General features: G+C 41.7%; 1 protein-coding gene across 1 annotated transcript; it reads left to right on the top strand.

Moving 5' to 3' along the window:
- The first annotated feature begins 2,026 nt into the window (after positions 1-2,026).
- mtnr1bb (melatonin receptor 1Bb) lies at positions 2,027-15,852 on the top strand. Its single transcript, XM_030792610.1, has 2 exons — positions 2,027-2,222; positions 15,005-15,852. Exons 1-2 carry the CDS (start codon positions 2,027-2,029, stop codon positions 15,850-15,852), a joined length of 1,044 nt encoding a protein of 347 aa, XP_030648470.1.
- The last annotated feature ends 5,626 nt before the right edge of the window (positions 15,853-21,478 follow it).

Below are 21,478 nucleotides of genomic sequence, written 5' to 3'. Positions count from 1 at the left end.
GAACACAGCCTGATATAAGGCTTTGCCCACGGGCCCCTTAGTTTAAAAAAAAAATTAAAAAAATAAAAAGAGCTGGAGATCAATGCTGAGTAATTACATGTAAGTTTCCCTCCAAAAGCTCTTCGCTAATGTAGCGCTGGGAATGACTTCCTTTCTCTCAGTTTCTGTCTTCTGTATGTTGATCGATGTGCCATTCAGTAAATTATACGTGCGCATAATGACATTGGAATGACCCATTTTCAGCCAAGCCAAACCCCTTCAATGCACGTTTTTTTCTGTTATATACAGGCAGCCATATGGAATTCATGCTTATGTATACTTATCAAACATTCTTTTCCTCTCAGTATGGCACTCACAAATTGATCTCTCATTTCTACATTGTATGGTCTTTTCCGCATATATATTAGAAATTATGAATTACATTGTTTTGTGTAAGCTATGAAGTCAGCATCCATCTTATCCTCAATAGATATAGCATAGGCCTATATTTTCACAGCTTACAGTCCCTGGTTGAAATAAATAAACACCGCAAACCCCGTAAAACCGAATGGAGAAAAAATAAAAGTGCAAAAAGCAAATCGTATTGTATGCGACCACACTCAGCGTGGAAGAGGGATCCCACTGCTTTAAATCATGTTTTGATTCAGCCGCAGAGGGAGCGCATGAGAATCAATTAGAAACACCTGCTGGACTACATCCCGTGCTCGAGAGGGAGAGAGAGAGAGAGAGAGCGTGGGGGAGGTGGGGGCTGGGTTGAGGGCAGCGAAAAAAGTTTTAATCCGAGGTCGCCATTGATCTCATCGTAGTCACAGTCTAAACCATGTGCAATGAATCTTGGTTGTTACTGCATTCTGCACTCTACTAAGCTTGTGGGGTCTATTGCAGGAGTGTGTCACAAGCAGAAGGCGATGAAATGAGTTTAATTGTGTCAAAGTTTACGTTGTTTTTGTGTGTTATTATTATTATTATTATTATTATTATTATTATTATTAACAAAAGAAAAATATATTAAACCGAAACAACCGTTCTCCCTTCAAAGATGCGCGCGAGCGCATTTGCGCGCACACATAAACATACACACCTCCCAAGTTCCTTAAATGTAGGCATATCTTTGTACACATACGCGCACGCACCTCCCAAGCTCCTGAAATATAGCCTTATAATGCCCCTTGGACCATACCTAGCGTGTGAAGAACTGCTCGCTTTGCGTTTCAGGTGTTCTACTGTAAATGATTTAAGATACAAAGTCTGAATACGTCGACATGAGGCAACATCAACGCGAGCGTCAACGCAACATCAAAGTGCTGAACAAAAGCAAGACAGAACACAGACTGAATTCGCGCAGTTAACTCCCACGCGAGTTACCGATACGTGGCCTGTGATTTGTCCTCTTTTTGAACGAAAGCCAATCCACTGGCCAGTTCTGTCTGATTGCAGGCTGGATTTGCAATTCCGAGTAGCTGCTGCTACTTAAAAAATAATTCAGAGCGACTGGAACATCGCCATGAGGCAACGCCGCGCCGGCTCTGTTTTATACTTAAATAGTTTGAGGAAGAGGGCAAAGCGGGAAAACATTTTCGCACGATCAGGTGCGGATTTGCCGATATGAATTAGTTTTAGGTCCTGAGAAAATGTAGCGTCTTGCGCCATGTCGTCTCCCAGAAGAGAACTACGATGCCAGCCGTAAGAATGAACTGGCATTAAAGGACACCAAAGCAGTTGCAATCCACTAAATGAATGGAACTTTCATTCAGAAAAAAAATGCAAGGATATTAACATACAAGTAACTTCATTCTTCATCTTCGGTTCTTTAACAGGGTTTCCTTTTCTTTTTTCTTTTCTTTCTTTCTTTCCTTTTTTTTTTAAACCTGTCTCTTAATTTGATTATTTCATTTCTTATACTCGTCGACACTTTCAAAGGATTGTATTTAACCAAGTTTTTGCTGTAGCTCGAATTTTGCTGAATGTTGCAGTGAGTTTCATATTGAATCTCGAAGGAGAGGGCAGCACATGAGGTAATTCCGGCATGCCGGAAAATATCGCTGGTTTGAAGAACCGCACGGAACTGGGGCATGCTGGCCGCGCTTTGGGTTCAAGTGCGCGCCCCGCCTGGGCAATAGCAGTGCTGGCCAGCGTGCTGATCTTTACCACTGTGGTCGATGTTTTGGGAAATCTGCTTGTAATCATTTCGGTGCTACGGAATCGAAAGTTAAGAAATGCTGGTGAGTTCGGCTAAGTATTATCTCTTTTTTTACGTTGTCATCATATGTTTTTTTCTGTAAGTGTAGCTTAACATAAATAATAGAAAGACACTCATTCCCTAAAATCATCACATAGTTTGGGACTTGTATTTCGAATAAGAATTCTCGAGGTACGTCAGGATACTCTTAATTTATGAATGCTGTCACAACGTCTTAAAGATTCTGTAGTAAATTGAGAGAGTAGCTGGTATCTCACGTGTCCATTCCACTCCTCATTGATGGCGCTTAGCGCCATTCACGTGCAAGTGTGCTTAACTTGAATGGAGCGCAGCTGAATGAATAATACACGATATGAATTAATAAACCCCGTTATTACTGTCGCGTTACAAATATTGAAGCCTCCGGCTACTCGAAAAGATCTACATTTAGCAACAATATTAAATTACAGTACCCAAGATTACACGTTATGTTGTCTGGCTACGCCTTAAAATCTAGGGGTATTTTAAGTTTTCAACATTACCTTCTTGTTCTTCATGTTAGTTATGACTTTAACCCTACATAAAGTAGGTTATTGCTTTATTCATTCATCGGTACACATTTTTGCTTCTGCAGCCATTGTTTGTCTTAATCGAACGAGTATTTTTGTTTCTAATTATTATTTTCAAAGTTAAAGAAAGTTACAAAAAGAAAATAATGTGCCATGAACATCAGATTCACATAAAGTGAAACAACGTGTCTTACTCGGTTTAACGTTTCCTTAACTCAAGTTACTCATACTCATAATGAACATATTATGTATTACATTCCATAGCTGTTCTTATTAAGACCATATTCAGGGCCACTTTGTTTAATTTTAAACACTGTTGAGACAAAAAGTTCATGCCAAAAATGCTTTTATACCAAAGCATCACAGACAGACTGAGTAGGAAGCTATGATCGCTTAGCCCTCTGTGATCAAATCCTTCACTGTGCTTTGATCTTGTCCTTAGCAGTTCAGATGTGTGTGTGTGTGTGTGTGTGTGTGTGTGTGTGTGTGTGTGTGTGTGTGCGTGTGTGTATGTGTGGACAGGCATGTGTGTGTGTGTGTGTGTAAGTGTGTGTGTGTGCGTGTGTGTGTGCATGTGTGTGTGTGTGTGTGTGTGTGTGTGTGTGTGTGCGTATGCATGTGTGTGTGTGTGTGTGTGTGTGTGTGTGTGTGTGTGTGTGTATGTGTGTGTGTGTGTGTGTGTGTGTGTGCTGAAGTGCAGTAATTTGGGAGAGAATGGCTGCGGGTGCTTAGGCACACTTTGAGTGTAACCAGGCATTCAATGTCTCCTTTACCTCTGCTGGAGACCTTCATAATATAATTCCAGTATTGCCATGAAATGTTTAATTGAAACTCTTATTTTTCTTCCTCCTGACAGGGAGCTGACTCTCTCTGCTTCTTCAACTTTCCCTACATCATTTTCACATAGGACTTTACCTGAGCAGAACCTTAGTGCTTGTGGATTTTATTATATTAATAATCTGTGATTGCTGACAGACAGTTGTTCCTCAAATGGACAGTGTCTTGCCTTGCTCCTCTCAAATATACATATAATGTTGCTATACATATGTTACTGACAAAAGAAAAAAAAACAAACAAAAAACAAAACAAAAACAAAAGCAAAAGAATAAGACAGCCAACACACAAGTGTTTACCTTCAACCTGAGCTTCTCTCTCTCTCTCACCCCCCATGTGTTTGTGTGTGTGTGTGTGTGTGTGCGCATGCATGTTTGTATGTGTGTGTGCATATGTGTGTGCGTGTGTGTGTGTGTATTTTGGAGGAGTGTAGGTTCCCCTGACAGTCACCCTGACTAAGGGGGATATGGTTGTGCAGGGCTTCAAAGAGCACATTTCGTGTTCGTCGACTCAGAGCCAAGCCTGTGTGCTTCAAAGGAAGATTCACTGTCTTACATCATCTCTTTCTATGATAGACACAACTGCTTGGCATTGCTTCAGCACTAGAGTCTGTTGTGGCTTTCGAATTTCTCCATAGGTATTTGCGCACGCAGGGGCGGCACTGTTGCCTCATTAGGTTGAGTATGAGTCCTGTCAAAAGTTTGTGCCTGATTTGTTCGTTGGAGCTATCTGTTTCTCTTGCATGGATGGTCTGTCTTTCATTGGGAGGGAAAAAAATCTCTTCGCTTAGCTTTCATCACCCTGTCATTACTGAGGACCACGCAAGCATCTTTCACAAGACATAACACATCAAGAAACACACAGAGTAACATTACAGCAGAAAAAGCCGCACAGAAACCAGAAAGACTGGCTTGTGATTTCAATGAACGCTGAATGAACTAATGGTAAAGATGAAAGGACTTTTTTCCCCCCTTTCTAAATATTATAAAGAGTGTATGTGCATATGCTCCTGGTAATGATCTCATAATTAACTCTAGATGCAGTGATGTAACAACAAGACATTAAGAAACAGTGAGAAGTGCTTTTTTCCTGTTAATGCTTGTAGATCTATCTTCCATATTATACACTTTGTACATCAAACTCTACCTGCCTGGGAACACTCTAATATAAGTGAGTAGAGATAGACCTGCTGGTGCAGTACAGGAAAGGGACACCTCTTGATGACTTACGTAACTCCATCTTTAAGCATATTGTAGAATAGGATGGTATCTTGAAGCATAGAATATAGTGTAATAGACATGCAAAGATAGTGCAGTCAGGTTCTGCACAGATAAAGGAGTCCTGCTTGAGAATGATATAAGTTGAGTGTGAGTGCACGCGTGTGTGTGTGTGTGTGTGTGTGTGTATGTGTTTATTGACCACTATTTGTTCATAATGTTTATTTAGAATCCCCATGTTTTCCCATCATTTGTGTGTTTGTGTGATCTCAGGACAAGGCAATAGGTGAATACCAGGTAAAGTGGTTAATCATAGTCTTCTGAGGCCCTTGGCCTCATGGGTAAGACCCAGCTTGCAGCATCTCAGAGGTTGTTTGGGTCAGAGCAAACGTCAGGAGATGTTTAAAGATGTGTAGGGCTGCCTGTGAGCACAGTGACAAGGGCAAATGGGGGGGAGAGAGAGAGAGAGAGAGAGAGTGAGAGAGAAGGAGAGAGGGAGGGAGAGACTACATACCACAAGAGCTTAGGAGAGGTGGGGAAAGCAAACAGAAGAGAGAAAATACAAGGTTCACAGAAGAGGTTGAGGAAAAAAGGAATAGCCTAATTGTCATTCGGTTTTGTTATCAGAATCTCCTCGGGCAATCCAACCAAGTCCCGAATTTCCAAGTGTATATATGTTCGGGTTCTAATGATACACCCACTAAATAAATAACAACCTTTTTTCTTTCTTCTCTGAGTGTGTGCAGTCTGATCAGAGTGGGTTAAAGAGTTGTTGACAAGCATAGCACTGCAAGAGCCCCATTACAAGCACCAAGTGCTTACCAACAGTTGACCACAGAGACCAAAGCTGGAATAATAGAGGAATGAGGAGAGAAAATAAATAGGGGAGTTGGAACAGAAGAGAGAGAGAGAGAGAGAGAGAGCGAGCTGTAGAAGGGGAGAGAGAGACAGAGAGATGAAAAAATGGTAGAGCTGAAGAGTTGTGGTAGGGGAAAAGCAAGAATAAAAAACATAGATCTAGAAGAAGGCAGTAGTTTGAACGCATCTGACAATTTTTTGGAGACTGAAATGAACAGAACAGCTCAAGACACTTGACTGAACACTTAGTTATTTTTTATAGATTTGTTTTTTTCTATACACTGGGACAATTTCCAACTCCCAGATGATTGTGTATAGTCCTAGAAGTTTCACCTGTTGAATAGCTATGAATTTTGACACCACGATTATTTAAGCTGTCTGTCTGACTGAATAATCTTGCTTTGGGAAACACATGAATCTAGATACATATGAAAATCTAAATAAAACATAAAAAAATGTCAGTGTTGTTTTGAAATAATGGTGACTTCATTGAAGATAACACAAACAAGTTTTACTCTCACAGACCCTCTCTCTGTCTCTCTGTCTCTCTCTCTCTCTCTCTCTCTCTCTGTCTCTCTCTCTCTCTCTCTCTCTCTCTCTCTCTCTCTCTCTCTCTCTCTCTGTCTCTGTCTCTCTCTTAAGGGAGAAAAAACAATAGTGTCAAGGTCTTTGAGGGAGCTGTTTTCACTGTCAAGTCAAGTGTATTGACTGCATGTCTTTGCTAGCACTCCACTAAGACTCTAAGACTTCTGTAACCGGGTCTGAACACATGTTCCTCGCCAGCTGCTCCTCAAAAACACAGTGAGGAACCGCTCTGTCTGTCACTCACAGCTTCCCGACTGTGAAAGAAGGAGAATGAAAGAAGGATTAACACCTGCAGCTAGGGTGGGCGAACGAGTATCTGTCTGACATGGGGCTGTGCACAAGGGAATAAGAGAATAAATCTCTTAAAAGAAAAAAAAAAAAGAACTCCAGTCAGCAGATTATTCAGCGCTCTTTCCACACATGAGCAGGGAAGTTATATGATGGAAGAGGAAGAATAAACAAAAACAAAAACAAAAAACAATAACAGTCTTACACATTTATGTGTCTGACCTAATTCTGCTCCTTGGCTGAGATGGAACATTACTTTTATCGAATTCATATTTTTTTTCCCCCTTCCAAATCTCTTTTCATATCTATTATAAATGCATTGTGATCATCTAAAGGGGAAGCTTATGTAACCACCTCTACTCAAGACCCTGGGCCATTGAGAGTAAGAGGGCGGGGGGTAGGGGGGAGGGGGGTGGGTGGGTGAGTGAGGTGGCAACTGAGTCTTTGATGTACACTGCAAACAGGAATGTGTTTCTGAAAGAAGACAGGCAACCTGCTGTATTTTAGCCAGCGATAACTCTCCCCATAACATCGTAAAACTGTTTTCATACGCATCAAAGACTAATGGAGCCAAGGCCTGGGTAGAGAGAAACCGTGTCTGAATTTTCAGGCACTTGTGAAAGCTGCTAACACCAGGGGTCATAAATCTGTTGCTTCTCAGCATTAAAATTTGAAAATCTCTCAAGCATGGAGAGAATTTTTTTCCCCCTGTGCTCCATAGGGGAAATAATAAGATGCATCATGTGTATTCTCGATCATTATTTTGATGCTGTGTAATTGTGAGAGCATGGATTTCTGCCATGGAGTATAATATAATATTACAACATTACTGACAAGTCAATGAAATGAGGGCTGATAGGTCAGCTCACACTGTTAATTGAAAACAGCTCACCAAATAACAGATTTTCCTGTAATATATGTGCTTGTCTTCTGTGTTGTTTGGATCAACATCTCTGTAAAGTCTGGAGGAGAAGTGGATGATTGTTTTCCTGAGGCTATTTCGACAGGGAATTGCATGAAGACAATATGCTAAGGTGTCTCATGTTTCTCCAAGTGCTCTTGAGTACTGTTGCATTGCCTGAACGTGGAATTGCTTTTTTTCCGATAACACTGACGTAGTAATGGTTTGCATCATAAAGTCTGCGTTTGCTCCATTCAGACCCACTGTTGTCTCAGGGGTTCATCTCGTTTTGTCGTTCACCTAAGAGTGAGCTGCATATCTGCAGTGTCTGCGAGGACTGTCTCTAGGCCATTTGGGAGATTTCAAAGATAACCCCATACTCCCTTTTATTCGTTTTCCTCACTCGACAAAGTGAAAGCAAAACTAATATCCTAATAGCAATATCGACATTAGTGAGAAGAGAGAAGAGCCGGCTCAGGGCAACACAGCCATTTTACAGCTTTTGTGTTTTCGTTTTTCATAGTAGTATTTTCATAACTCCCTTTGCTCATTTGAGAATCAGATACATTGTAACATTATATATGTGTGTGTGTGTGTGTGTGTATATATATGTATATATATATATATGTGTGTGTGTGTATATATATATATATATATATATATATATATATATATATATATATATACACACACACACACACACACACACACACACACCCCCCCCATGTAACAGCTTTACAAACGGCCAAGGGAGTGCACATATATATATGTAGTGAAAGAAATTGTGGATTATCTACGGAGATCTTTTTAGAGAGAAGTGCCTAAAATGACCTCTGAATTGCGTTCAGTCATGAGGGAGTATGGGAGGATGGGAAAAGTGAGGGGGGGGGGGGGGGGGGGGGGGGGGGGGGGGGGGGGGGGCTGGGCGTTAGTCTCGTTAGTGCCATGCTCTGACTCTGACTCTTCCTGTCTGGAGTCTCCTGTGATCAGACAGAGTGCCAGCTGTCGAGTCTCCGAACGAGACGCTCGCACTTTAAAAAGGCCACGAAAGTGAACATCAGACGTTTCTTTTCCCTGAGATTCACAGAGAATCTCGCTCAGCAAATGGGAGAGGTTTTACACCGCATGCTAAAAGCACCTCCATCCCATTCCTCCACCCCCTCACCGCCTCCACCTTCACCATCTTTTCCCCCTCCATCTCCAACTTAATCACTTACTTTGCAGTGTTTTATTTTAGATGGACGGTCATTACGGTGTTTTTCAGTCAGCCAAGGCCTGAGAGTTAGCTAAATGGTCGGCCAACGTGTGTCGCTCAATTGTTTTCCCATCGTATCTGTTAGCGGGTTGGTCGGTTGATTCATTTTTTTGTTTGTTTCAGGGAGGGTTCAGAACATAGCTTACCATCAAAACAAGTTAGAGTAACTACCTACTGGGCGTTGGCATGGTTTGGTAGTACCTGGGACACATAGTGGTGCCGAAGAGTCTGCCCGTACCCAGCGACTGTGACAGTGCTTTGTGCTTAATCACCCTATTTCACAAACCAAAGAGCCATCGAAATTTAGTTCATGTAAGGTATTCTCTAAGCCTCCGAAAGACTGAGTAAGACCTATTTGAGCCTTGGAATGTCAAGCAGGATTTAATCACACTCATTTCATTAAATCCCATCTTTATACCCTACAACCAATGATAAGAATGTAAGATCCAGACAAAAATCATTTGGTAGTTTGGAATTGTGGGTTGGGGCAGTGAAATCTGCATTTCATGAACCCAAAGCTGGATCTGATCAAAGATTGAATGCCGTAAGCATTTTAAACCCTTCAAAGCTTTCAGTTTGTGTCAGCAGCATGAATTAAAAATGAATAATTTTTGTGATTCTGAAGTGCAAAAAAGTTTTAATATCACTGACTTGTAGTATTTCGGGCACAGCGTTCTAAACATAATCTCTTTTGACTTGTAGACACATCAAATGCACTTTGAATTGCACATTTACATTGAGTTGATTTATTTTATGAAAAACAGGTACCGATTTAGGCAATGACATCAGAGCACTTTTTTGTTTGACAATTAGTAGATTTTGGAAATAGCGGTAGGCAGCCAATGGACCAACCTGTAAAAGAAAGGGCATCATCACAGAAATAGTGATGGATTGCAAAGCAAATGAGTGCAACCCTATGTTCACTGACCGCAGAGGTGTTTTTCCTCCTCTCTTGCTCGTCAGGATGAATTTTCTCTTTAAAAGCGCACTAGAAGCTTTTAGATTTGTTTTGTAATTTTCTGCTGAAGAGTTTAATGAAGTGAGTTTAATGTTCTCCAAGGTAGTGTTGAGAACTGTTCCACTCCAGCGCACCTAAGATACAGCTAAAATTTCTGAGGTCAAGTTTTTTTAATACAGAAACTCCTGTCAATCTCCACCACCAAAAAGGAAGACAAAAAATAGAAAAAAAGATGGTGAACCGACTTATCCCTGTATCGTTTGGACCTCACATACAGGTATTTTATTTATACCAAGACTTGAACAAAAGTGCAGATCTTATGAGGCAAATGAAGAACATATATCCAGACGTGAGTCTCAGACTTCCATAGACTTGAAGGTCAGTTTCTTCTGAAGCATGTAAAGCTTAGCATTGATTATTTCAATTTCCCTGGTGCTGTTTGAACACTCACACTCTCATTGGAGTTGGTTCAGCTCAGGAAAAGATGTATTTTTAATGGTTCAGAACCTTAAGATACTGGCTGAAATGGAAAGGGATAAATATCAAATGTGTATTTCAAGTTGTTTCACACATAGGAAAGCATGGTTATCCAATGCAAATCCAGTCGGTCTTGATTAACTTGAATAAATGTAAGGCTTTCACCTTTAAAATGTCCATGTTTGACATCCCGTTAATTAGACTTGCATCCAAAAAATCCCACACAATCTAAGAAAATGTCAAATTAATAAACGTCTCGGATAATTATTTGGCGGAACATAGGCATGAAACCATGGTCTTTTCTGTCTTTTTACCCCTTCATTCGCCGATAATCCCTTTGAAATGTTACAAATGTCCACTGGATCGATCCCTCTAACTGAAAGCGCTGCATATAATATTTTAATTTCCAACTGGGACCAGGAAAAGTGTGAGATTCGCGATCGTTCAAATTGATTAAAGGTTTCGCTCGATTTTGCAAGGCCATTAGCCTCCCTCAGAATCCTTTTTTTTTTTTTTTTTATTTCTCAGAGCAAAAGTAGAAATAAGTTCAAAGACTGCTGAAGGCTGTGTTACGCAAGGTCATACACCTCTCTGAGAAGTATTAGAGGTTTTGCTTTCTCAGAACGAGTTTTGTCCACTGCTCTCTTCGGCAGATCGGCAAAAGGTTTTAAAAGTCTTACCTGGTCTCCTAAGCCCCATGATTCCAACTGAGCTGTGTCTGGAGACCCCCACATTTTACTTCTCTCTATCTCTCTGCTCTGTCACATCTGATTCAACTTACCTTAATTCTCAAACTCTTAATTAACTGAAGAAAGTAGAGCAGAACAGCAAGAGATTTCAACTGTTCAGAGTTAGGGGCCACCTGTAGCAGGATTATGGAAATACTACTTACATGGAAACACAGATACATGGTTTAACCCACCTGTGTGGTGTATTTTAACATCAGCCTGTGGTTTCAAACAAAATGACTTCACCTCAATAGGGCAAAAGTAGAGAAATGTACGTTTTTCATGGGCCAGGAAAATATTTTTATAGCCTACTTCAAAAGATGTCATTTATTCTATGCCTCACTATCTCTAGAGATTACATGTAATTGCATTGAGGGCCACACGGAATTAAAAAGGTGCGTTATCTCTTGAATAGGGACATTAGAGAATCACAGCCCTATTTGAATGTGACTTTTTTTTTTTTAGCGGTCTTTATTCGGACGTGTATCTTGTTATCACACAACATGGTATCATTCCTGTGTGCCCTGCGTTAATGGCCTGTTTGTTAGTGATTTGTCCTGTGAGATATGAGCCGTAATGCTTTAGGGCTACGGAGGCAGCTGCTTCATTTATTCACATAAGCAGTCAGAGCACATACACATTCCAAATGATTTCCGAAAGGGAAGCTTTCAGCACCTTGGACAGCGGCCGCGTTCCATAAATTGGGGGAGGAGACCATGGTTTTATCAAGGTGGACAGGAGACACATTGTCTTTTTGGTTTTTTTAATTAAACCTGCCATCCGTTAATATTGCTACTGAAGAAACACACATATAAAAAATAAATATCTGTCTTCTATCTCTTATACGGATGAAAAATGATTTTGTTATGTTCGATGGCCTTCTCTTGTCTTCTTCAAGCCTTTGACGAACGTATCTGCTGATGCAGTGGTCTGGCGCAGTCTGACGGCACAAAAATGGAATACCAATGGTTCTAATAGCCATCGATTCGAAAAACTTCGATTCACTGTGATTTACTCTGACAATCACAGCATGCTTTGAAACAAGCTTTTAAAACAGTTCTGTAAGACTGTACTTATCAGCACTGTAAGGGCTATTTTCTTTTTTCTTTTTCTTTTTTTTTTGTTACATTCCACATACAGTATATTGATTGGTCTGTTAGCCTTGATTTTTGAAAAGTGTGGCCATTTGTTTCAGAAAACCACCTCTAGCCTTCATTCAAGATGGTTAGATTTACTTTTCCTGGATGCCATAACGTGTTGGCCGGCACCCAATCCATTAGAAATTGCGGGCTCATATTTTATCCTTGCACGGGAGAGGTTTTTACGTTTGTTGTTTTGTAAAGGTTATCCAGATCCGGGGATGAGTCAGGACAGGGGGGTCACTGGCTCTTCTCTGTCACTTCCTCTTTTTGGGGGACTTTGATGACTCCTTAGCTGTCTGAAGCGGTTTCAGCTTGGGGCCTTCATTTTCGTGGATGAAGGACTTGGCAAGTGAACAACGCCATGTGATTTTATAGATCAGCCATTGCACTGTAACCCTGCTCACCATGCCCCTCCTCTCCCCTTTTCAGCACAGTCATCATCATCATCATCATCATCTGCCCTGGATACATACAAGAACCCTCCCTCTCTCGCTTTCTCTTTGTCACTCACACAATACAATGCTTTTGCACAATCCAGCAAATTATTCAACACTGTCATTTAGCTTGGACAGGTTTAAGTTAACTCTCTCTGCCTCTGTCTGCCTGTCAGTTTTTCTGCATGCCTGTCTGTCTGTCCGTCCGTCTCTCTCTCTCTCTCTCTCTCTCTCTCTCTCTCACTCTCTCTCTCTCTCTCTCTGAAATTCACACATCAAAATGCTTATGATTAATCTAGCTAACAGTTTCTGGGTGGATGTTCTGTAGTCTGCTATGGTCTGTTAAGCATCTTGTCTCTGTGATCAGTAGTCTACTCTCACAGCATACCCAGAGTGAGCTGGATCAGAACCCTCCCCGACAGACTCATTTTACATCAGACACCCATCACTTTGCATGCCTGTCTTTCCGCTTGTCAGTATCTTCTGTCAGTGGTCCTAGATTTGTAGAGAGAAAGATGCATTTCTCTCCAAAAACTTAACTGTGTTGCTTTCTTTTCACAGTGCTTTGTTGAAAAAAATCTATCTATCTATCTATCTATCTATCTATCTATCTATCTATCTATCTATCTATCTATCTATCTATCTATCTATCTATCTGCCTGCCTGTCTATCAGTCTAAACATTAATTAGTTTACATAACTTGTGTGTGAAAATGATCTGATGCAGTTTTTCCAATTTTAAATGAAAATTTACACAGTAGGGTAGAATTTCCAGTACACAGTAAGTTTGATGCAATCCTTTTGCTGCGTCATGTCCCTGGGTGAAAATGAACTGATGTAGTTTTTCCCATTTTAAATGAACATTTACACAAAAGGGTAGAATTTCTAGTGCACAATAAGCTTGATGTAATAATTTTGCTGCATCATGTCCCTGGGTAACACCCCCCCCCCCCCCCCCGCCCCCCGGTACTACAAGGGAATTAACAGTTAGCTGTAAAGAACAAAATCAGCAAAGTGTTATTATTCTACAGAGAAAGAATTTTGCCTCCATTAATGCAAAATATTCCTGAACTAATGGACCATGTAAACGGATTCCTGTTAAATGTTTGTCAAGCATTCATTTAAACAAGTAATAGAATTTAGTAATTAGCACTGCTCAAGCAAAGAAGAGTTGGAAAGAAAGAGCGCTGTGCATATTTGATCACCTGGATTCTATCCTTAGCATTATTACCATTTGATTTCACAATAACTGTGCAGCTTCACACGCTCCACTGAGCTATTTAAACAGTGAGTGGAAAGATGCAGTGTCATTCTACAGATTTGATTGGAATTTATCACACTGAAAGTTGGGGTGAGGGGTGGGGGGGGGGGGGGGGGGGGGGGGGGGGGGGGGGGGGAACAAAGGTAAAGACTACTAAGATGAACAGCATGGAATATTGGGTTATGAACTTTTTGATGTTATCACTGTGATAAGACAGGCATTGACTTACTCTGTGACGTTTGCAGAAACATTTTTACATTGTGTGATCAGCCATGTGAATATATTGTTGTTGTTGTTGTGTGTGTGTGTGTGTGTGTGTGTGTGTGTGTGTGTGTGTGTGCGCGTGCGCGCGTGCGTGTTTTTAGTAAGAGAGAGAAAGGGAGAGAGAGAGAGAGAAAGGGAGAGAGAGAGAGAGAGAGAGAGAGAGAGAGAGAGAGAGAGAGAGTCCTAGGCAGATTCTCTATGACAGAAAATTGAAAGCTGTAAAGTCAAGTGGCAGACTCAGATAACCATAGGACAGATTCATATGGCAATTGGTCAGAATCAGTTGAATCGTGTTCAGATTCAAGTGACCACAGGTCAAACACAGATGAATCATTGCCCAGATTCAGATGACCATGGGGCAGAATCACGGTCATATTCAGATGACCACAGACATATTCATAAGGCCCCTGTGACAGATTAGGGGTGAGGGAGAAAGCTATGAGATGTTGGCAGAAATAAGGTCACAGGGTCTAACAAGCCATGGTAAACAAATCCTGTTTTACACACAATATCAGCTCATCAGTCACGCTCTGATAGAAATCCATCAATATTGCTCCACACTTCTCATCAATTTTATGGCAAAGACAGATAATGAAGATTCTCCTCGAGAAATTGTATCACAGATTCTCAACCTATTCACTCTCATGTGCTTTTGTAATCCAATCTATATGTAAATCTATAGAGGTGGTAATATGTGCAATATTGTGCCTCAATTAGAGATTCCGCTCTCGTTCTATTCTAACTAGATTACTCATCTTTGTGTTGCCAATAAGAAACCTAATAGGACGGTTAGGCCCATTTTAACATGCAGGCCACTGACAAGACGGATGGTAACAAACCTATAAAACAGGTTTCTTTTGCAGTCACCAGAGTGATCACAGCAATCAAAGGCTTTACATGACCTAAGGCTGGTAATGTTTACTTAGCTATAACTCTATCTTCCCACCTTCTCTCTCTCTCTCTCTCTCTCTCTCTCCCTCCTTCTTATCTTTCTCCTTTACTGTCTCCCTTGCCTTTTGTCTCTCTGTCTCTCTGTCTTTCTTTCTTTCTTTCAGGTAATGTATTTGTGGTCAGCTTGGCATTTGCTGATCTGGTGGTGGCATTCTATCCATATCCCCTGGTGCTTTACGCGATCTTCCACGACGGTTGGTCCCTGGGGGAAACTCAGTGCAAGGTGAGCGGCTTCCTCATGGGCCTGAGCGTCATCGGCTCCGTCTTCAACATCACGGGGATCGCCATCAACCGTTACTGTTACATCTGTCACAGCTTTGCCTACGACCGCCTCTACAGCTTTCGCAACACTTTGCTGCTGGTCGCCCTTATTTGGATGCTCACCATCCTGGCTATCCTGCCCAACTTTTTCGTGGGCTCGTTAAGCTACGACCCTCGCGTTTACTCTTGCACGTTCGTCCAGACGGCCAGCAGCTCGTACACGGTCGCTGTGGTGGTGGTGCACTTCCTGGTGCCTATCGCCGTAGTGACCTTCTGCTACTTGCGTATCTGGGTGCTGGTCATCCAAGTGAGACGGAAAGTCAAGAGCGAGGAGCGTTCCCGCGTCCGTCCCAGCGACCTCCGGAACTTTGTCACCATGTTTGTGGTGTTTGTTTTGTTCGCCATCTGCTGGGCGCCCTTGAACCTCATCGGCCTCGTGGTCGCCATTGACCCAGAGACCATGGCCCCTCGAGTCCCGGAGTGGCTCTTTGTGGTCAGTTACTTCATGGCTTATTTTAACAGCTGCCTCAACGCCATCATTTACGGACTCCTCAACAGAAACTTCCGGAAAGAGTACAAACGTATCATCACCTCTGTGTGGATGCCTCGTCTTTTTGTCACGGAGACGTCCAGGGCAGCCACGGACGGCATGAGGAGCAAGCCTTCGCCGGCAATTAACAACAACGAGTGAGCGTCACTCTCAGCCAATCACTGTGTATTCCCTGCCTCAAATGGGATGATGGGCAATGTAGTCCATGCATGTAGTGACCTTTTATTTTTATTAAAAAAAAAAAAAAACACAGCTCAGGGTGTCTGTCAGATTTGTGCTGCTGTGGAGAGATCCATTTCAAAACCATTCTTATTTATTCAGCAATTTATATTGAAAAAAAGTGTATATTGACACAAAATGAAACCTCTTTTAACAACCATTTCTGACTTCAGACATTTCCGTGTCTTGTACTTGTACTTACTTTTTTGTACTTTTTTGTGTGGTACTTTGGAAAAGGTTGCACATTATCCACACTAACATTCTGATGTACTGCCTTGTACTTTGACATTTAAAGTTTGAAAATCAGTTTTCAACTGTAATTCATCTGTAATCTAACAGTGCCAAAACTTTATCTAAAATCCAAAATACCTGATGAATACACTATATGCCAAAATATAATATACTTTTTTTGTCATACTGAGCTAAAATTATTTTTTTGAAGATGTGATACATTGTCATGTATTGTTTTTAAAGTACACACACATTGTGTTTTGGAACAAACTTTTAAAGGCAAGGCGATGCTTTTGATAAAGCACAAATGTAATTTTCCTAACCACAAGAATTCAGATGAGAATTCATAGTCTGTTCTTTTCCAACAGATGCAGGCATTTTGGATATCTGCCTCTTGTCATTAAGAGATAAAATGACATTTTGAATTTTTTGGGGTGCTTGTTATCATTTTTTTTAAAGGAACAAAGAGAATGTGCATGACTGTGTTCTAAAATATTTTATTTTCTCTGGAAAATAAAAGCAGTTCAGATTACGATGTCAAGAAAATCAAGAAAATGATGATGATGGTGATGGTGGTGATGACGATGATGATAATGATGATGATGATGATGATGATGAAGTTTTACGTGGCATTACCAAGAACTGGACTGAATGTACTGAAGGACCTTGTTATCGACTTGATTCGACAATGTGCAATTCATAAAAACATGCTGTAACATGCAACCATGAAGCTACACGATGTAAATAAAAAAACAAAAACAAAAAACAAATATATATATATATATAAATATATATGTGTATATATGTGGCGTGTGTTAACATGTTTCATTCTCTGAATCTTAATAAAAAAGAAAACAGTTTGACCTTGTAAAACTGTGATTATGCAATACACATGACAGTACTGTGAATAGGTCAGGACACAGAGGATTAAACTGCAATGTTTTTTTTCCACAAATCGCTGGCCATGATTGGTTAAACAGTTGCGTGCATGTATGTGAAGAATTCTTTGAGAGGGATTTGAAAAGGTGAAAATGACACAGACACAATACGGACGGCTTGCGCTGGAAACGATTGATTACTTTCAAAGAGCTACGCTGATCCTGAGCTTAAAATTCTCAAACTGGAGGCTTGGTGGCTGAGGGACTTAGTAATTGCCTCCACCACAACCAGCTGGGTGTGTGGTCTGGATGCTAATGTCAGCAGCACAATTTTTAAGAACCCCCCCCCCCTTCCCCAACAGCATAGCAGCTTGCTCAGACTCTCTATGCCGCTGTTTCAGTTGCAGGGCTTCCCATTCAACAAAATGGTAAAGAAGGAGGGAGAGAAATAGTCAGAGGAAAAAGAGAGAAAAATATTTCAAATGTGGGCTCGCTCAAGCTAATGTTCATTTTTCTCTAACTCTCTCTCTCTCTGTGTACTTTTCTCTCCCTCTTTTCATCTGTCGCTTCATCTCCCTGTCCTACGGCGTCTAACCCTGTCAAGCAGGGCTGTTTCTCAGTATCTCCTCTCGTGAAGTCTGAGTGTCACTCCTACAGTTGTGTGTCAGACCAAACCAGCACTGACAGCCTCTCTGTGGGAGCATGGAACTGCTCCCTCCGCGCCTGTGAAAACAATGCTGGATTAAAATAGACAAATAAAAGCATAACCCAGTCAAAGCCAACACCCCTAGTGTATCTTAGTGGTAAGAGCTGAGTCAGGCAGTGTGAAGCCCAAGCACAGCCTGAACACAAGGCATCAGTCAAAAGTCCTTATCTCTGGCTTATGAGAGAGAGAGAGAGAGAAAGAGAGAGAGAGAAGAGAAATGGAGAGAGAGAGCGTGAAAGACAGAGAAAGGGAGAGAAATGGGGGGAGAGAGAGAGAGAGAGAGAGAGAGAGAGAGAGAGAGAGAGAGCTCTAGCAAGGTCGTATCTAAATTACCAATGCTCTCTTTCAGCTTAAGTCTTCAAAAAATCTCCAGGAAGCATGCAAAACATTCGTCTTCAGAGTGTGGCTAATCAAAGGTATGATGAAACTATGGGAGAAAACTGTTATTTCAGATTCAGGAAGCTTTTTTTTTTTTTTTTTTTGCTGAGGTAAGTTTGGGATGAAAAAAAAAATATTGCTACGAGTTAGTAATTCTTTTAATTGAACATCATGACCAACTGTGAAACGGAAGGTATTAATTCAGTGGATGAAACCACCCTCTGGGAATTTGCTTGTGATAGAAACTCCTGCCAATTTACCTCTCTGTTTTTTTTTTTTTGCTTTCATCTTTTAAATGAAGTGCGGGCTGGGGTAAGCACAGTCTCAAAGCAAACCAACCACTTGATGACTCAAAGAGAACTGTGTTGGATCCGGAACTTTCTACTGTGGAGACAATCACAACTTGACCTGTCAAAGTCTCACATAACAGTTCAAGACAGTAGATATGAACCTGCTGGCCATTCGAACACTATAAAGTCCTTTTTTTTGTTGTGTGTCTGGTTCTTTTGGGGTGGGGTTTGGGGAGGGGGGGGTGAAATCCAGCAAGACCATCAACTCTAGCCCTCCATCCCCAGGGCAAAACGTCATTTTTCATTCCATTCAAGACAAATTCTCTCAGAATGCAGATGTACAATGTAGAAGTAAACAGCAGCTCATGAAATGTCACACACATGCTTGGCTGCACAAATACACGGGCTTACAAAAAGACACGCACGCACGCACGCACGCACACATGCACACACACACGCGCACACACACACACACACACACACACACACATACGCACACACACGCATTCACACACACACGCACAGATGTATACGTATAGACACACACATACATACTTGCACCCGTTGCCTCAGGCTCCCAAAGCAACCATCACGTTTATCAAATGTTGATCTAGGCCATGTTCTGCATGTTAACAGCCTCCTCTGCAGATACTGTAAAAATTCATTTCCACCCAAGGAGGCTTTGCTTGAATAATTTCATATTTATAGTCCTCCGTGCTGATGGATGGAGAAAATTAAATTGATCAAATAAAGACCTCGACCAAAAAAAAAAAAAAAGACAAAAAAGATAAACCCTTCATGTGTGACCAGTCTCTGTCCTCCACGGGTTTTTGCATTTCAAAAGTGACATCTCTCCTCTGATACTGCAGGATCGGGGGGGGGGGGGGGGGGGGGGGGGGGGGGGGGTCACGTTCTTTAAAAGCAGTCATCCAGGTGATGTGTTTGCGTCTTAGCCAGTGGGGATGCAAGGGGACTAACAGTGAGGGCATCTGTAAGTAGACAGCCCAATAAGGGTTAGATTGCTGGGGCATTCCTGATGAACATTGATTGCATGTCTGAGATGACAGGTCAGGTGTGAGTTTGAATCGGCCGTCTGCCTGCCCTTATCTCACACAGGGTCCGAATCCAAGCAGATTCTGGCCATACACTGATGTGTGTGCGAGAGACGACATGTGTGTGTTAGCATCCGACGGTGCATCTACTTGTGATTGTTTGTATGTTGATGTGTGTGCGTCTGTGTGTGTGTGTGAGAGAGACAGAGACTGAGAGAGACAGAGACAGGGAAAACATGTGCACTGTTTGAAGATCCCATCCCCAAATTGTTAAATATTAAGAGTATTTGAACACTCTTATGTTAACATTCCTTAACTGCAACATATATCTGCATATATATACACACATATATATATATTCAGGGTAACGTCAGCCAGCTCTTCCACAGTGTCTAACTGTTGGGAGGGTAGGGGAGGTGTAGCCAGCAGCAGAAAATTGCTCTCTTTATCATTCTCTTCCTGAACCTCCGCTATGGAGAAGCAACGCGGTCACTCTCGGAGTGGGCACCACAAAAGCAGTGTGATCTCACACCATAACGGCAACAGGAACAAGGCTGAAAAGAATTGATAAACAGCAATAGAGAACAGACACAATATATAAATCACTTCCCCAATGCAGGTCCACCCACAAAACAGTGTTTTCCAAACAACAGAAACACAGCGGAAGGATCGTGAAGGAGCGGCCACGGTTACAGTCGATTAGAGTTTTATCGGCTATTTTCGTGGCCATTATAACATAATAACTGTTCGATACCTAACTTCAGAAAGCTCCCTCAGCAGAGGAATCATTGCTTATAATGACAGAGCATTTGTTTAGGCGTCACCACAGGTTTCTCCCCAGCGGATTCAGAAACCCTTGAAGGACAGTGTAAATTACTGTGTGGCTGTTAGAGCCTGCCAACTGTCAACGCTCACTTGTCGGCACTGACCTTGGCGTTTGTTCGATGTTCGTTTGATCAGGTCTGAGTAATTGCCTTCAAAGGTTTTTAAGAAGGACGTGGTAGCGAGTGAAGTGGAGGTGGAGGTTGTGGAGGTGGTGGCAGTGGGGGTGGAGGGTATTCGAAGACAAAACATAAATCAGTTGCAATCAAGGTGTGAATTCAAGAGAGAAAAACACATAACATCACCAGCTGCCCTCCACACACAAACAAACACACACACACACACACACACACACACAAACAACAGAAACGATGTCAACAGTCGATTTAAACTCACACTTGAACTCTCTCCCATTGACTCTTTCATCTCACCCTCTCTGATTGGCTGTGATTTGTCACAGCAACTGCTCCAAAGGTTGTTGGAGCGTTTTTTGTTAAAGAGGCACAATAAAAAACGTCTTAACATGCTTCCCTCTGCATAATCATCTCGTCACGCACCCACGGCCACGGCACATGACAGATCACCGCGTCGAGCGAACGCAGAGCCGATGGGTGACACCGAAACCTTGGGACATAAAGGAGAACGCGGCAGTCTTTCAAAGAAATGTTAATCTGAGATGCAGGGGCAGGTCTGAAGTGGACGGGACGCTCAGTCAGAATGTGAAGCTGCGTGAATGATTCTTATATTCCACTCCATCAGCCCATAATGCCCTGGGAGGCCGTCTTTGTCCCAGACTAATCTTTTCTGTGGGTAACAACTGAGGTCGGTGGATCCCATTTCCTCTGTGTGTGTGTGTGTGCGTGTGCGTGTGCGTGAGTGTGTGTGTGAGAGAGAGAGAGAATGTGTGTGTGTGTGTGTGTGTGTGTGTTGGGTGTTTTGTCTACTGCTTTGACCTTCATTCTCAATGGTTCCTTCAGCATCAGAATCTTTAAAGGTTGATTTGAAAAAAAAAAAAAAAAGACAAAGTAATGAATTTATCTGGTCTGGTGATCAAGGGATGGCCACTCTTCAGTCACATCATTAGATCAGAAATATCTATCTATCTATCTATCTATCTATCTATCTATCTATCTATCTATCTATCTATCTATCTATCTATCTATCTATCTATCTATCTATCCATTCACATAT

Source organism: Chanos chanos, chromosome 15 (assembly GCF_902362185.1).
Source record: "Chanos chanos chromosome 15, fChaCha1.1, whole genome shotgun sequence".
NCBI classification, from domain to species: domain Eukaryota; kingdom Metazoa; phylum Chordata; class Actinopteri; order Gonorynchiformes; family Chanidae; genus Chanos; species Chanos chanos.
This window is presented reverse-complemented; position numbering and strand designations above follow the sequence as displayed.

What these genes read in the sequence shown, in the direction of transcription:
- mtnr1bb (XM_030792610.1), top strand. Translation starts at nt 2,027, where the DNA reads ATGCCGGAAAATATCGCTGGTTTGAAGAACCGCACGGAACTGGGGCAT. An exon ending in TCGAAAGTTAAGAAATGCTG is followed by an intron (nt 2,223 to 15,004) that starts GTGAGTTCGGCT and finishes TCTTTCTTTCAG; the next exon opens with GTAATGTATTTGTGGTCAGC.